Below are 17010 nucleotides of genomic sequence, written 5' to 3' on the forward strand. Positions count from 1 at the left end.
TTCCAGGCAGAACTTGCAATGAATGAACATCCAACCCGTGGGTTTGTGTTTGGACTATCAATACAGTTATTAAAGACACATCACGGGGAGAAGGCAAGTGGCTGCCAATACTTCCTTTGTGTTTCTTTCTTTCTGGAATATTCTCTAATTTTTGGCGCATCAAGATGGAAACCTGGTCGGCTTGGCATGGATGGCAGTTTAAAAGGCTGCACTCCCAATCCCAGAGTGTTTTTTTCCCCACGCAGCGTCACGGGTCTCTCAATGACAGCAGCGTGCCCACACCCGACCTTAGCTGTCATCCCACCTGGGTCGTCCCGGCGCCATTTGGCTCTGACGTGGCCCCGAGCCCGCAAATCGCGCAGCAGCCCCCGGTTATCCGCGAATCCGGCTGGCGGAGCCGCCCTCCCGGCCCCGCCCGCCCGGGGCCCCGCCCGGCTCCTCGCCGCCTCCCCAGCGTCCCGCGCTCGGCGGCCGTGCGTCTTGCGCTCCGCTCCGCTCCGCTCCGCTCCGGCGTCGCGCTCCCGACTCCTCGCTCTGCTCCTCGCTCCCGGCCGCCGGGAGGCGAGGCGAGGGGACCCGCCGGCCGTGCGCCCCGAGGCGCCGGGCACACGGGAGGCCGCGCGGAGACGCGGGGCGCGATGGCGGGGCGAGGGGGCCGCGCGCTGCTGGCGCTGTGCGGGGCGCTGGCCGCCTGCGCGTGGCTGCTGGGCGCCGAGGCCCGGGGGGCCGCGGGGAGCGCGGCGGGCGCGAGGCGGCGCCGGCGGCCGCAGGAGGACGGCATCCCTTTCGAGTACCACCGCTACCCGGAGCTGCGCGAGGCGCTGGTGTCCGTGTGGCTGCAGTGCGCCGCCGTCAGCAGGATCTACACGGTGGGGCGCAGCTTCGAGGGCCGCGAGCTGCTGGTGCTCGAGCTGTCCGACAACCCCGGCGTCCACGAGCCGGGTAAGGGCGCCGCGCGGGGTGGGCTGGCGCTGGGGGAGGAGGGAGAGGGGGCCCGTGGCGCCTTCTGCGCCGGGGCGCCTGGGCTGGAAGGTGGGTCGTGGAGGGAGGGTTGGGGATGGGGCTTGCCGGCTCCTAGTCTCTGCCGTCCGCCCTCCCCAGCCCCGAGGACACCCGTGGGTGGGTGGGGGGAGCACAGCCCCGAGGGGCTGCGGCGGGTGGAGGTACGGGCGCAGAGTCGCTGTCACCCCCACTTCGCAGCACCGGAGACCGCAGGGAATAACTGAGAGGCCTCAGGGAGGAGGTCGACCTTCCTTGCAAACGGGAGTAGAAGGATAAGGTGCAGAAGGCAGGGACTCAGAGAAAATGAGTAGAAGTTTCCTAATTTCCAGAGGACCCAGTAATTGTACTGCGTGCTGGGGGCTCTGCCTACCCATCTCTACCTGTATGTGCGCATTCGGTACACGCGCTGCTGGAATGCTCAGGGAATGTTAAGGATCTTGGCAACACTGGCTGGTAGAGGGTGAGAAAGTGGCCTCTGGCAGGCATTCTGATTTTGAAACTGCACAGTCTTTATACGGAAAAAGGAATATTTCATTTTCTCTGCTTTAGCCCTTTGAAATGAGTAGCTTGTGACCAGGTTTTTTTCCCCGACGGCTGTTCCCAGATGGCCGTTTTATGCATCTTCCTCCTGAGTGTGTTAGGGCACGTTTTCATTTATGTTAAATGTTATGTATTTGGCATTAATAAAGAGGTATTGTAAAAAACGTCCTTGGTGCTTCTTTTTCATTGCTCTTCAGGAATGCTGTAACTCCTAAAGCCTGGTCTTATGATCCTGAAGGTACTGTTGAAGTAATCTGGGCTAGTGAGACATCAGCGTGGCATGCCTGATTTTTTTTTTAAAGGATAAAGAAAGCGAGAAAACAGGTAAAAATTCTCAGTGTAGGGCCAGAATAGTTTCATAATGATATTGAAGAACCAGGCTGAGAAGGGATTAAAATAGGTGACCCGTGGAGACACTTTGGTTTTCAAACGGAAAGTGTATGGGGTTGACTAATAATAGATCTTCAAACAGGAAATATTTCTTACCTTCAAAAAATGTAAATGAAAAGATTTGTATAATTTTGCTGCCCAAACCCTAAAATCAGATTCTAGAAAGCATTTTCTATAATGCACCCCAGCAGGATTCAATTGGATATTTTGAAAATTAGACTCATACTTGTATCTGAAGATAAGGACATTTTTTAATGTGACAGCTCATTTTCGGTTATTTCAGATTTTTGACCAAAGTCAAGACATCCTAGGCTCAGAGAAAGCTAATCTAAATATTTGTGATTCTCCTCCCTACTTAAATAGAACCGTTGGTTGTTTTGTTGTAGATTGCGCCTCAAATTTTGTTAATTGTTTCTTCAAAGAGATGATATAAAAGCTAATGTTAACTTTTTGTGGTCTTGCTTCAAGTTTAGAAATAAAATTATATATAAAGTGATATTACTGTTAGAATGTGATATGCTTTTGAAAATGAAAACCGTAATTCTTTTGCTCGAATATCTGGAACGTAGAGTCTGTCAGGATCTGTAGGTCCCTCTCAGACTGCAGGCCCGATGCCGTAGGGCTGTGTCTCCAGCGCCCAGCCTGGGTCAGGTACAGAGCAGGTGCTTAGTACACATTAGGGGAAAAGTGAGTCAGTCATTTGCTGAGTAACACAGTGCCTTAAATGTTTAATTCTTTGTAAACACAAGATACACAGGTTTAGTTCATTTTAAGAAGGTGAACAAAGAAATGTTTACATTATGTGCTTTATAAGTCCTTGTGAAATGAAGGAAACTTTAAGTTCATGATATTACTTAATAGATAGAATGCAAACTGTCTACCCATTGTAGGGTTTTTTGTACCCTAAAAAAACCACAGGATGATTTCACCCCCCACTCCCCAACCTTTTAAGAGGAGATAGTAGGTTGGAAATCTTTGGAGAACTGTTAAAAAAATTCAACTTAGTAAATTTTAAAGATCTTATTGATTCATGATTCATTAATTCTCAATGATTCATGAATTGAACATCATTCAATCTAACAGACGGAAAGGTGTTCCTAGGAGTTGTACAAAATGAAAGACTTTGATAGGCAGAAGGGAGCAGGACCAAGGAAGTTACATCAGGCAGAAAAAAAAAAACAAGAACAAAATGGATTGGTTATTGCAAAGTTACTTTCTTTTAGGGGGTGGCAGGGGTCCGTGATTACCTCGCTTGTGCTGAGTGCATGATTCCTGATTGGCTGGTTTAAGAGTTCATTTTTGGGATGTAATTAAGTTTGGTGATGTGGGGCTTTGCATAAGTGACTCCATTTTGGGCCTGTTGTGTTGTTTTTAACACTAGCAAATGCAGAGATCTGGTCAGTTTGATAGTATTTATATGAATTAACTTTATAGGAAGTTTTGAATAAAGGAAAATATTCACCATTCTTAAATGGCTTTCAGATTCCTTTTAGATGCAAATATTTTAAGGAATGAGAAAGGAATACCCATATTTATTTTGAGATTGAAGTGGATGCATTCAGTGTCTTTTGAACACCTGCACACTCTAGGTGAGCCAGGCTGTCGGGGCTGTATAGTGGTCCACAAGGTGGTCCTTGCCCTGTGGGGGACTGAGAATTGGCAGGTTGGAGGACAGTGTAAAGGTGGTCAAGGCTGCAAGAAGAGAGTGAGAGGACCGAAGAAAGGGGACTGTGGACCTTAGGTCAGGGGCATTTGGCAATTGAAGAATGGCTGACAAGAAGGCAGGGATGTACAGATCGCTGAAATTCACCAGTTCCAGGGTAGCTCATACAGATGTATGTTTTCACAGAGCTGCTTTTGAAAGAGGGCAACTCTCATAAGTATTTTCACATTATAGGTTTTTTTTGGAGGATTGAAATCATGTTTCTGATTAAGCTATTCAGAAATAACATTTAGCTTAACAAATTTATTTTCTTGACTAAAACTTTGATGAAGTTGCCCATATTCATTTTTTTGGTTTTTTTGTTTTGGGGGAGGGTAATTAGGTTTGTTTGTTTGTTTGTTTGTTTAGATGGAAGGACTGGGGATTGAACCCAGGGCTTCATGCACACTAAGCGTGTGCTGTACCACTGAGCTATAGCCCCCCACCCATATTCATGTTATCTTCCAACAGAGAGAGATGTCAAGTTTTTTAGTTTCCTTAATCTAAATTCTCTTTCTGAACTTTAAAAACATGTAACTGACTTCTAAGTATTTAGTTGTCATAATAGAAAAACTCTCCAAAACAAAACAGCATGTATACATAAAGCCTTTCCGTGTGTTAGAACTGGGGGGTGAGAAGTTGACGAGGGTAGATTTGCAGACTGTGGACAGATGGCGCCCCTTGACCCCACCAACTCCCTTCCTGAGCAGAAAGAAGTGATTATTGTACTTGTTTGGTACCAGGCCATGGGCTGAATTTAAACTGAACTCCTGAAAAGCGATCAGTTTTCTCAGATGCTCCACTTCTGAATTCATCCAGAGGGAAGGAAAGTTGCACTGGGAGTTGATTAGGGAGGAACATTCACACCTATTCTGTCAGCTTGATTCCTGACTGGCTGGATGTTGCGCGTCTCGCATGTCATCTTGTATCACTTGGAGGCCTGCAAAAATCTCCTGGGGGAGGGCGGTGGGTCTCAGCCATTCTCAGAAGACTTGGTCTCATCCCCTCACACATCATGAATCTGAACCCCAGACACGGGACTGGGATGGAGTCTGGGCTTGGATTGAGTCTCTGCACTCAGATGTGTTCCCCTGAGATATGAGACCTGCCAAGCCTGGTCATGTTTCCCACTTTTCTTTCTGTTAGCTCATATTTTATACATTTAAGATATTTCTACACATAGGGACTCCTGTGCTCAGACCCAAATATATGCTCTCCTGGGCATGCATATCCATCATTGCAATACTCATAAAAGAAACCTTTGTTAATTTATGTCTAAGCGGTGGAGTCCATATTCCCAGACAAATATTCCGAGAGTTACATATGAGTTAAGATTAGTTTGTTTAAAACACAAATTCTTTTACATGTAGTTTGATTGCTCTTGGGGAGTAAATCTGATTTATAGCTAAAATGCTATCTCAGAAACATTCTTCACAGCATAGATTTTTCTCTTTCAAAGGCTGGAATGATTATTTTGGACTGGTTCCTCCCCAAATCTGTTCAGATTTAAAGTGTATGAATGCCAGTGTGCATTTGCCAAATATTGTGATGGAACATTAAATACTGGCAAAATTTCTATAGTGCTCAAAAAAAAAAAAAAAAAAAGGAAGTGGGGATGTTGGTTATTTTGTATGGCTTCTTTTCCTGCAAGATGAGTGTGTATTAGTGGGAAGTGACTACAGCTGAGTAACACCTTATTGATGTTAGATTCTGGAGAAGGGTCTAGAGGTACCACATGTGGTTGAGCGTTATTTTTAGACCCAAGTGAGTCAGTGTAGTTCTTGCCAGAAATAATGTACTTGATTGACTTGTGATTGGCTAAAGGAAGAGAGGAAATTGGGCTGGCCCCTAACATATCCTGTGCTCAGACAAAATGTGTCTTCCTATGAAACTGATTTGAGAGGCGGCAAAGGAGTCAAATGCGAGCACCTCCCTCAGGGCATAGCACAGGGGTGGAACACCCACCCCTTATGGTTCTTGGTGAAAGATATTTTTGACAAATACAGAAAAGAGTCCCAGTAAGTGGAGGGGTAGGGGACACAGAACCCAGCTTTTCCCAAAGCGGATTCAGTGGAACATTTGTTCAGCTTGGTTTAAGTCTTTGCTAAACCAAGATAAACAGGTTTGTATATTCCAAGACTTAGCAGAGCCCTTCATATGCTGATGGATGGCTCAGATCTCCAACGCAGATGTATACTGCACAGTATTTTCCAATCTTTCTTCCCCTGGGAGCTTATCTTGTACCTGCTGTTAGACTAGGTGGAGAAGCACAGCGATCTAGTTCATCATCATTCATCATCATATTGCGAAGTTTAGTTTAATAATTCTCCAGCAGAGCCCAGTCAAACAGGGAGCTCCCCAGGGATGGGGAGCAGATGGTTTCCATTTTTTTTTTTTGCCCATCAACGGCTAACATAGTGATTTACGTAGCGTAAGCTCTTAAGTTATGCTTATTGAACTGAGAACATGATTTTGAGGCAACCAGGCAGAGGACAGATAGTTTTGACTGGAAAGGGTGAAGTGACACGTGCTTTTATTGTTAAATAGCTTCATGCTTTTCACTTGTTTACGTCTTTTCCTTGTCTATAAAGTAGGCATACTTTAAAGACTCATACCTCACAGAGCCAAAAGTAGCATAGAAAAGAACTGAATGAAGCTGCTTGCATCTGGTTATTAAGAACATGGGCTAATTTGTTAAAGTGTTTCTCCGCCGACTGGAAGTTGGTCTGGAATGTGCTCGTTGGGAGGTGGCCCCTCTGGCTGTGTCACCAGAGGAGACAGATGCTCACCTATTAACAATCTACATAAGCCCATCTGTGCGAGCCCAGGGGACCGCCCTGAGGGACTTCCTCCTGTTAATCATCACTGTTTTCTTGTTCACAAATGTTTGTCCTCTATCAATTTTTACAATGTGGGGCGTTCCAGCTTTTCTTCAGCTTGGCATCTTACTTTGCTTCATTCAGTACCATCAGTGAAAATAGTCATCGTTATTTGAGAGTGTCTTTCATTATTTCTTCAGGGAGCTAAATAAACCTAGGGCAATTCCAACGTTTACTTTGGCAAACGAACTTATTTTTCTAAATAACTGATAATGAAACTGCTCAGGTCCTAACTACTTTGTTCTTTCACTGACAGTGGAAGTGAAAGATCTTCAAAACCTGCTTTCTCACTTCTTCCTACTTTTCTTCCCCTACTGGGGTCTTTTCTTTGTGTTTCCATAGTTCTTTGAAGAGCTATAACATAAAAGTTTATGTGCAGCATATGCTTCAGTGTCAGATGATCTGAATTCAGATCCTGTATTCCCATTTATCACTACTGTTCTTGGGCAAGTCACTTAACTTCTCTCAAAGCCTCAAGTTCATCACCGACAAAATGACAATAATGTGATGATGAAATGAAGTAGTAAATATAAAGTTCTTAATTCAATATGTCTCAGCAATGATTATTACCTCTGTTGTAGCATTGTCTGTTGTTGGTATACACGTTCCCCCAGTGAGCTGTGAGAATCTTGTGGTCAGGGATCGTATTTTGCTCATTTCTTTATCCCAAATGTTTAGTTCTATGCTTAGGATGTAGTGGCCACTCAGTGTTTGGGAAATAAATGAATTTTCTCAAACAGGCAAGACTGTGCATCACAAAACAAAGGTGTATTGAAGGTCAGTGTTGCATTTGTGCACGTTAGCATGTCAGAAGCATGACAACAGGAAAGGATAGAAACACATTTTCGTTCTGTGAACACTGGTATTTTATTGTGGTGCACCCAGTTTGGCGAAATGGAGAAATTCACCAACTGCACATCTTTTGGGTGTGTTGTCTGTTGTAACTGGACTAGCCTGAGGCTCTTTGCCTCTGGGCCTCTTTCCTCTTGAGACATTTAAAAAAGTTAAGCTGCTTTTTAAGTGTTAAAAGTTCTAAAGATAACTGGTAAAATTTTACTTAGTAAAATTGTTGACCTTTTGAAAAATCTGCCTGAGCCCTCAGTGTTGCTGTTTTACACATTGAAGTCGTACATCTCCAGGTCGTAACTTGCCGTCTCTTGTGAAATTCATGATTCAAATCATGCACTTGAAAATGCCACAGAGGAGGAGGTTTATCTGAGAGTCAGCTGATGGGTCAAGTGAGCTCAAGTTTGAGACAGGTTTAAATTTGCTCTTTCCTGCCATCTCATTAATTACTGGAATTGCTGCCAGTCCGTTGCTCTGCAGATGTTTCTCTTTTGAAATTCAGGTTATGGTGTTTTGCAGGCCTTCCAGCAGCCGACTCTTTCTAGTACAATGTGGCCTCGGAGAAGAGACTGTTGCCAGTGCCTCCCATTATGTTCAGATGATTTACCTGCAAGTGTAACTGTCCCGTTAGTAAACTTTGAAGGTGGATCCTGTAGAAGATTACAAAGTTGATTGTTAAACAAAAAGAAATGAGTTACTTATCATAATAAACCCTGAAACAACTTTCTACTACCTGTAAATATTTTTTACAGAAACCTGTTTACTGTGAAATCACTGCTGAGCATCATAGTCCAATAATGATCATACTGCTCACTTTAAAGACATTTGGTGTCAAAGAGAAGGTGTTTATTTGAAAAATACAGATTACTTCTTTTTTAAAAGGGACTTTTACCTTAAACCTAGGTTTTAAAAAAGCCCTTGCTGTGGTTATTCACATCAAGGTAATTAGGAGAAGCTACAATTATGTCATGTACCTGCACATGCGGGCAGCTACTCAGCTGTTCAGATCCGAAAATGATGCTGTCAGGATGGACCTACCCCGGCATTCTTCCTGTGAAACCTCAAGTCTTCAAACCCAGAAAAATCTTCCTTTTACTATGAGGCTGCTATTCACTGTCATTGTGCAGTTTTTTTTTTTTTTTCCCCTGAGAAATATCTTGTTTCTAGAGCTCAATTCAACAACTTGTACAAATCATAAGCTTTAACCATGAGTTCAGGGTAGGAAAACTTCCATTTATTTACAGGTTGAACTGTCACCTCCCTGACCAGAGTCCTGAATACCCTTATTTTTCTTTTCCTAGCCCAGGGGTAATTTTCAAAGCAACCTTTTCTCATAGCCGTTATAAAAATTGCTGTGTAGCATTCCAAGCTGAAATCTGTCCTCCAAGATGAAAAGAAACTGTAGGCTTTTGTCATTATCACCTAGTACTGTCAATTTAATGCAGGGAACAGTTAATGAGTACCCACTTTGTATATGCTTTTTTACTTTATCTGTCAGGCACCTTTTTAGGCAGTTCCTTTGCATATTGAAATGTGTGCGTAGGTTCTGGTCTTGGAGTCACTCTTTTCATGCATGTGGAGCTTAACTGACATGTTGCATAACCAGTGGGCACTTCCCTTGATTCTGCAAAATGTGGCTGCATATGGACACAAGGGTCGAACACTTCCCCATACTATTTTGATGTAGCAGATATAAAGATAACGTCTGTAGGCAAGACTACTGGAAATGTTAGACATGTGCCAAATAAAATACTTTGGGTCCTTTTTGTGTTTTAGGTGCAGTGTCGGACATCTGATTTTAAAGTACAACTGTTCTGTTGAAATAGTTCCATTTGTCTCAAGTTGTGACATTGTTCAGCACAATTTTTTTTTTAAGTTTATTGGAGGAAAGCAGTCTTATTCGTTGTGGGAACTCAGTAAATGTTAGGTCAGATTCTCCACATAATCAGCATCATGGGAATCAAGTTAACATATTTTTGGAAACTACACTAACTCAAAAATCAGAGGTACCTATACAGCAATATATATATATGTATCTCATTAAGTGTATTTTCTCAAGAGTCAAATTCATTTTTTGGAAGATGCTAAAAATTGTAGCATGGAAATATAGATAGATAATTCTCATGTGGAATATTATATAGATGTATAGTGAATAATATTACAGAGACAGACTATACTATGTAGATGTATAGGTTTTGTCTGTCTTGATGGTGGCAGGATAATCATGGGTGAAGAAGTCGTTTTACATTATTTTAAATTTGGCTTGCATCTATAAATTGCCTTCCTTTTAATCATTTTAACTTCTGTCTATAGCTTTTATCAGGCGTTGAATAATTTTCTTTTGTCTAAGTGGCTTATATTAGAAAAAAAACTGACCTTGCAGCTAAAGCAACTAGAGAAAGAAGAACAAACAAAACCCAAAGTTAGTAGAAGGAAAGAAATGATAAAGATCAGAGCAGAAATAAATGAAATAGAGACTTAAAAAAATAGAAAAGATCAGTGAAACTAAGAGTTGGTTCTTTAAAAAGATAAAATTCATAAACCTTTAGCCAGACTCATCGAGGGAAAAAAAAAAAGAGAGGGTCCAAATCAATAAAATCAAGTGAAAAAGAAGTGACAACTGACCCCACAGAAATACAAAAGATAAGAGACTACTATGAGCAACTATGTGCCAATAAAATGGACAGCCTAGAAGAAATGGCCAAATTCTTAGAAATGCACAATCTCCTAAGACTGAACCAGGAAGAAATAGAAAATATGAAGCAGACCAATTACCAGCACTGAAATTAAATCAGTAATTTAAAAACTCCCAATAAACAAAAGTCCACGACCAGATGGCTTCACAGGTGAGTTCTACCAAACATTTAGAGAAGAGTAACACCTTTCCTTCTGAAACTATTCCAAAAAATTGCAGAGGAAGGAACACTTCCCAACTCGTTCTATGAGGCCACCATCACCCTGATACCAGACAAAGATATCACAAAATAAATTCACAGCCAGTATCACTGATGAACATAGATGCAAAAATCGTCAACAAAATACTAGCAAACCAACTCCAAAAGTACATTAAAAGGGTCATACACCATGATCAAGTGGGATTTATCCCAGGAATGCAAGGATTTTTCAGTATCCACAAATCAATCAGTGTGATACACTACATAAAAAACTGAAGAATAAAGACAAACTGAAGAATATGGTCATTTCAATATATGCAGAAAAAGCTTCTGACAAAATTCAACATCTATGTATGATTAAAAAAAAAAAAAACTCTCCAGAAAGTGGGCATAGAGGGAGCATACCTCAACATGATAAAGGCCATATATGTCAAACCCACAGCTAACATCATACTCAGTGGGGAAAAGCTGGAAGCATTTCCTGTAAGATCAGGAACAAGACAAGGATGCCGCTCTTGCCATTTTTATTAAACACAGGTTTAGAAGTCCTAGCCGTAGTAGTCAGAGAAGAGAAGGAAAAAGAAATCCAAATTGGAAAGGAAGAAGTAAAACTACCACTCTGCAGATGACATGACATTTCATACACAGACGATCCTAAAGGTGCAATGAGAAGACTACTAGAGCTCATCAATGAATTAGGTAAAGTTGCAGGATACAAAATTAATATATGGAACTCTGTTGCATTTCTGTACACTAACAATGAACTATCAGAAAGAGAAATTAAGGAGACAGTCCCATTTACCATCACATCAAAAAGAATAAAATACTTAGGAAAAATAAACCTACCTAAGGAGCCAAAAGACCTGTATTCTGAAAACCATAAGACGCTGATGAAAGAAACTGAAGATGACATAAACAGACAGAAAGATATAACCATGTTCTTGGATTGAAAGAATCAATATTGTTAAAATGACCACACTACCCAAGGCAATCTACAGATTCAGTGCAATCCCTATCAAATTACCAATGACATTTTTTTTTTACAGAACTAGAACAAAAAATTAAAATTTCTATGGAATCACAAAAGACTCAGAACAGCCAAAACAATCTTGAGAAACAAGAACGGAGCTGGAGGAATCATGCTCCCTGACTTCAGACTATACTACAAAGCTACAGTACTCAAAACAGTATGGTAGAGGCACAAAAACAGACATATAGATCAGTGGAACAGGATAGAAAGTCCAGAAATAAACCCACACATTTATGGTCAATTAGACAAAAGAGGCAAGAATATACAGTGGAGAAAAGACAGAAAAGTGGTGATGGGAAAACTGGACAGCTACCTGTAAAAGACTGAAATTAGAACATTCTCTAACATAATATACAGAAGTAAACTCAAAATGGATTAAGACCTAAATGTAAGATGAGATGGTCTAAAACTCCTAGAGGAAAACACAGGCAGAACACTCTTTGACATAAATAGCAGCAATATTTTTTTGGATCCATCTCCTAGAGTAATGGAAACAAAAGCAAAAATGAACAAATGAACCTATTAAACTGAAACGCTTTTGCACAGCAAAGGAAACAATGAACAAAATGAAAAGATAACTTACAGAATTGGAGCAGATATTTGCAAACCATTGGACCAATAAGGGATTGATTTCCAAAATATGCCAGCAGCTCATACAGCTCAATATAAAAAACATAAACAACTGAATCAAAAAATGGGTTAAAAAAGACCTAAATAAGCATTTCTCCAAAGAAGACATACAGATGGCCAACAGGCACATGAAAAGATGTGCAACATCGCTAACTATTAGAGAAATGCAAATCAAAACTACAGTGAGGTATCACCTCACACCAGTCAGAATGGCCGTCATCAAAAAATGCTGGAGTGAGTATAGAGAAAAGGGAACCCTCCTGCCCTGTTGGTGGGAATATAAATTGATGTAGCCAGTATAGAGAACAGTATGGAGGTTCCTTAAAAAACTAAAAACAGAGTTACCAAGTGATCCAGGAATCCCACTCCTGGGCAAATATCCAGAGAAAACTAATTTAAAAAGATACATGCACTCCCATGTTCATAGCAGCACTATATACAATAGCCAAGACATGGAAGCAACCTAAATGTCCATTCACAGATGAATGGGAAAGAAAATTGCAATGTGTGTGTGTGTGTATATATGTATATATATATATATACACACAATGGGATACTAATCAGCCATATAAAAGAATGAAATAATTCCATTTGCAGCAACATGGAGGGACACAGAGATTATCATACTAAGTGAAGTAAGTCAGAAAGAGAAAGAAAAATGCCATATGATACCACTCATATGTGGAATCTAAAAAATGATACTGATAAACTTTATTACAAAACACATGGACTCATGGACATGGAAAACAAACTATGATTACCAAAGGCGAAGGGGGACGGAGGGATAAATTAGGAATTTGGGATTAACAGATACACACTACTATATACAAAATAGATAAACAGCAAGGACCTACTGTATAGCACAGGGAACTATATTCACTATCTTGTAATAACCTGTAATGGAAAAGAGTCTGGAAAAGAATATATATCTATAAATGAATATATATATATATGTAGATGAACCACTTTGCTGTACACCTGAGATGTTGTAAATCAGCTATACTTCAGTAAAAGAACAAAACAAAACAAAACAAATCATTTCTCAAAAGTTTCTTCCTTTGGAAAGTTTTCTTGGGCTATTGTTGTCCTCTTGAACTATGATCTGATATGGTCTGATATTCCCCCAGGATTTTAAATATTTGGCCAGATTTGCCTTTACTTTCATGAGGATTCGGACAGGTACCCTCTGAGGCGGGTTTGGAGAACCTGACGGGTGGAGGTGACCCTGTGTGTTCTTCTCACTGCCCGCCTGTCCTTCCCTGTCCTCTTCGGTTATTAGAAGAAGCTGTCTGGATATCAGCCAGGAGGCCTTTGTCTGATAAATGTGGCTCATAATCCACTGGAACATGAACCGACTCATTGTCAGCCATTTACTCCACGGCTCCCAGTATGAACAAGCTCCAGTTTGGTCCTAAATCAGCAGCTTTTCATACCTATCACAGGGGAGGAATCGGATCATATTTATCTCTTCGGGGACTTAAAGATGCAGGAAGAGTAAGACTACTGTTGAAAAGAAGTATTTAAAAGAAAAATTAGAAATGTAAATTTTTTTTTTAAAGATCTTGTCACAATGATTGTAATTCCCTATGAAAGTGCACATGAATCGCTGCTATTTATGCTGGCATTACGCTGTTATTTATGGTTTGTAAAGTCTTAGTGACTGCTTTAGAAGAGCTACACTGTAAATAGGACAGGTAACGTGAGGTGTTTATTTTGTAAGGGGGTTATTTTTTAAGAGTTTTTTTGGAGCTGTAGAAGGAACAATTTGAATGTTAAAATATGCACATTTTGGGCACATCTGTACGGTGGCCCGTCAGTATCCTGGGAGGTTGGTTCACGTGCCCGAGTTATACACAGTTTTACTGCCTTTCAGACCCACGTTAGTTCCCCATTTGCTCCTCACTGGTGACGGTCCTGGCCCGCAGAAACTTCCTTGAAAGAGGGTATTATTGTCCCTCAGGTGTCTCCATGGGGGGCCGTATGCTGAGGGCAACTCTAGGCCTTGCGCTCGTGGCACAAGCCATGAACCGTATGATAAACTGTTTCCAGTATTTCTGAGGCCTCTTTCCCATTATTTCTAGACTGTGGGGTGTGCTTTTCATTGTCGGTACACATTGCGGGGTAGGTGGGAGTTGGGAGCCCCTGTTACTGATCTGGTAAACATTTCCCCTTCTCTTTGGACTCTGTTTCAGTTTATACAGTTGGTATTTTGTCACTTCCAGGAACATCAAGCTTTCTTCCTGAATAGTTGTAACGCTCTTACTGCCTCTATTGTTGTTTTAACACTGAAGGTGAGTCATTGGTCGCCGTAATTCTATGACCTGGGTGTCAGGAAGAGGGAATGAACAGGAATGGGTTTCTGAAATGAATGTAGAGGGGCTGTGACTGGCTGGTATTTTCCCCCAAATTTATAGAACGAAGGTAATGTTTTTATAGCCCCTGTAAAGACAGTAGCATAAGCAAAACACACACCCCGCCGCCAACATTTCCAGGAGGCGGAGAAGGCTCTCATTTGTGGCCCTTGCCACACTTTCCATGATGTGCTCAGTTCCCAGACCAAGGTAGTAACACTTTATTATTGTTAGGCCCTGCTAACAACTTGCTGGAATAAATCGCCCTAATTGGACAAATCACCAAGAAAACGAAAGCCATTCATTCACTAGGCATTTGGAAATACCAGATAGAAATGCTTTTAAACCAGTTCACGTTTGGAAATCAAACTCTTGAAAAGTGCAGGGCAGTATGAAGTGCTGCTTTCATTACTGTAAGTGTGTTATTGTGTTTGGAGCCCTAATGTGCTTTACTTCCCAGGAACAGCCCCGTGCCTGCTATTCTAGGGACGTTCTGCAAAGTGAAGGGATACTTACAAAAGGGAGCGACAAACAACAGTGTTTTACGAAGTACCCAATGTGAAGGTGTTAACTCAGATTCTACAGGAAGTTGAGAGAGATCATCAAAGGAGGGCTTGCAGAAGGAGGCGGGGATTTGAGCAGGTCCTAAAGGATGAGCCACATCTGGGAAGTAGAAGAGAGGACTTCCTTGTAGGCCAGTAAGAGGTCCTTCACGCTTCTTGGGTCTTCTTCACTGTCCCCAGTAGTGGTGACATAGCAATATTCCATCAGTATTGTGACAGATAACTACATTCCATTAACATGCCAGATTTCCACCATGTTAGAAGATGGTTTTTAGGGTGTTGTCCCCTTGGGGTTGATTTTACTCATCACGAGGGTAAAACTATTTCGGATGGAGATTATGATACACACACACACACACACACACACACATACATATGTATACATACATACACGTATATATAATGATATGGTTATAAAGCATTTAAAATGATATGATTACATGTCATATAATTGTAAGTATATTAAGCATGTAGTACGCATTATGTTGTAACAGGCAATAGTTGATTACCAATTCTTTCCCCCTCTGGGTAACTATTACCGAACACTTTCTAGAAGTCCTAGAGTAAAAAGATGTCAAGTAGGTTTAATTTTTTTAGGCCAATATCCAGCAGTTATATGCAACTCATTTAGTGTCCTATTTTGATTATGTGTTTCAAAAACTATATTTACCAACAAAACAAGAACCACCACAAAACAGTGCTGTCGCCCGAGTTCTAGAAGGAGAACACAGCCCACAGCTCTTCTCCCCGTGTGGCGGCCACTCCAGAACATTCATCCAGCTGCTTTTGTCCAACACTTGAAAAATGATCACGTAATTTGTCAGATGCTTTTGAGAGAGAGATCCACTATGCAGAAATATTTTAGTATTTAACTAATTTTTCCAGTTACACGTTTTTGAATAGGGTAAATTTATTTTGAATTACTCCTTAACGTTAAACTCAGTCCTCATTAGTGTTACGTGGAATTTGTGAAACACTGAATTATAGTTTTCCTTAGCTGGAAAGAACACGGTTATTTTATAGATGAATAAATTGAGCTTCAGAGAGATTTTAAACAACCTGCCTGAGCTGTGTAACCTCGGAGGCCTAGAACCCATTTCCTGATACAGGAAGTTGGGCATTCTTTCCAGAATATTCCCCAGCAATGTATACAGATGGGGGATAAACATAACTATTTCTTCTGTGGCCGTTGAGGGTTGTAACTTATTTCCAGGGACTGAAGTCTGTGGGAGTGTACAGGAATGTGACTTATCAGTGTGTTTTCAGTTCCTTCCAGCAGAGGTTCCTGACGCATGTGCTGTTACGGGCAGGGGTTTCGAGGTGGAGGGGCAGGGGCTGGTGGCGGGAGAGTGTTGTGACTGGCAAAAAATCTGGAAAGGATTGAAATAAATCACTTCAGCACACTGAAGTATGTACAGAAAATAACGTTTTTCTTGGCAATAGAGTCCTCTCTCTAGGAAGAAACATGCTTTTGTTGAGACTGTTCTGAGGAACACTTTTGAGGGCTGGGCCTTCGGGGCTGAGGAATGGGCTAACTTGAATCACAAGGCGAGACGTATTTTCAGAGGCTGGGTGGGGGGTCAGGGAGGGAGAGAAAGACTTAGTGACTGGTGGCTTACGAGAACCTTGGGGATCACAGACGTGCTGAATGGAGGCCGCACAGAATCTTCTATGCTCTGTGATGCTTTGTGTAGTGGATGACTTCGGGAGGTGGGTTGGAGTACTCAAATCTTGCTTCAGGATTGGCAAAACTGGAGGTTGTCCAAGGAAGGGCAGTTACGTATAAGTTACAAAACAAGAACTTATTCACAAGGATCAGATACACGCTGTATACAACAGCTCTCCTTAGAATACACAAAGGCAATTTTTTTGGAATGTCAGCCAGGCGACTCCCATCTCCCTGATCATCTGCAGTGAAATACCAGATTCTTGGCTTGTGTTTTCCAAGTTGGGATCCCAATCCCAGGAGAGTGTAACACTGGGAGAGGGCCTCGGGGTCACGGTTTATAAGGCCAGTTAGAGGTTTGTGCTCGCCAAGCACAATGAATCATGTGTTGATGGAGATGAGGGGCATGGAATATAAATAACTGAAATTGGTTGAGGTTTCCTTTCAGAAAATAGTACTTGTGTTGACCTGGTCATACGTTAAATTTTAATGCAAAAAAAAAGTTACTTGTGCTAAA

The 17010-nt window shown here is 41.6% G+C and overlaps 1 protein-coding gene across 1 annotated transcript in view; it reads left to right on the plus strand.

Moving 5' to 3' along the window:
- The first annotated feature begins 480 nt into the window (after positions 1–480).
- The window catches only part of CPE (carboxypeptidase E), a 119822-nt gene continuing 103292 nt past the window's right edge, over positions 481–17010 (plus strand). Inside the window, exon 1 of the mRNA XM_074376985.1 lies at positions 481–942. Coding sequence (XP_074233086.1) covers positions 639–942 — 304 coding nt within the window. The 5' untranslated portion in view covers positions 481–638. The remainder of the gene's footprint in view (positions 943–17010) is intronic.

The sequence above is a fragment of the Camelus bactrianus genome, chromosome 2 (assembly GCF_048773025.1).
Source record: "Camelus bactrianus isolate YW-2024 breed Bactrian camel chromosome 2, ASM4877302v1, whole genome shotgun sequence".
Classification (NCBI taxonomy): Eukaryota; Metazoa; Chordata; class Mammalia; order Artiodactyla; family Camelidae; genus Camelus; species Camelus bactrianus.